General features: G+C 69.1%; 1 protein-coding gene across 1 annotated transcript in view; it reads right to left on the bottom strand.

The window, feature by feature from the left end:
• Positions 1-243, bottom strand: part of TMEM114 (transmembrane protein 114) — a 15,085-nt gene that overhangs the window by 13,347 nt on the left and 1,495 nt on the right. Inside the window, exon 2 of the mRNA XM_014545080.1 lies at positions 50-215. Coding sequence (XP_014400566.1) covers positions 50-215 — 166 coding nt within the window. The remainder of the gene's footprint in view (positions 1-49; positions 216-243) is intronic.

Here is a 243-nt window from a genome sequence, read left to right as displayed (position 1 = left end):
CTGGGGCCCAGCCCCGGGGTCTCCCTGCAAACCCCCTTCCCGGACTCACTGAGAAGTTGTCGGCTAGAGTCGCTGACCGTCACGTTCTCCTGCCAGAAGGGGTTCATCAGCGGCGCGCACGGGCTCTGGACTGGAGGGGGCAGAGGAAGCAGTGGGCCGGCGCCCTGGAGTTGGGACCCCAGCCCGCAGGTGCCCCCAAGCCCCCAGGTGCCCCACTGGGAGCACGAGTGGAGAGTCGGTCTC

Source organism: Myotis brandtii, unplaced genomic scaffold (assembly GCF_000412655.1).
Source record: "Myotis brandtii unplaced genomic scaffold, ASM41265v1 scaffold397, whole genome shotgun sequence".
In the NCBI taxonomy this organism is placed as follows: domain Eukaryota; kingdom Metazoa; phylum Chordata; class Mammalia; order Chiroptera; family Vespertilionidae; genus Myotis; species Myotis brandtii.
This window is presented reverse-complemented; position numbering and strand designations above follow the sequence as displayed.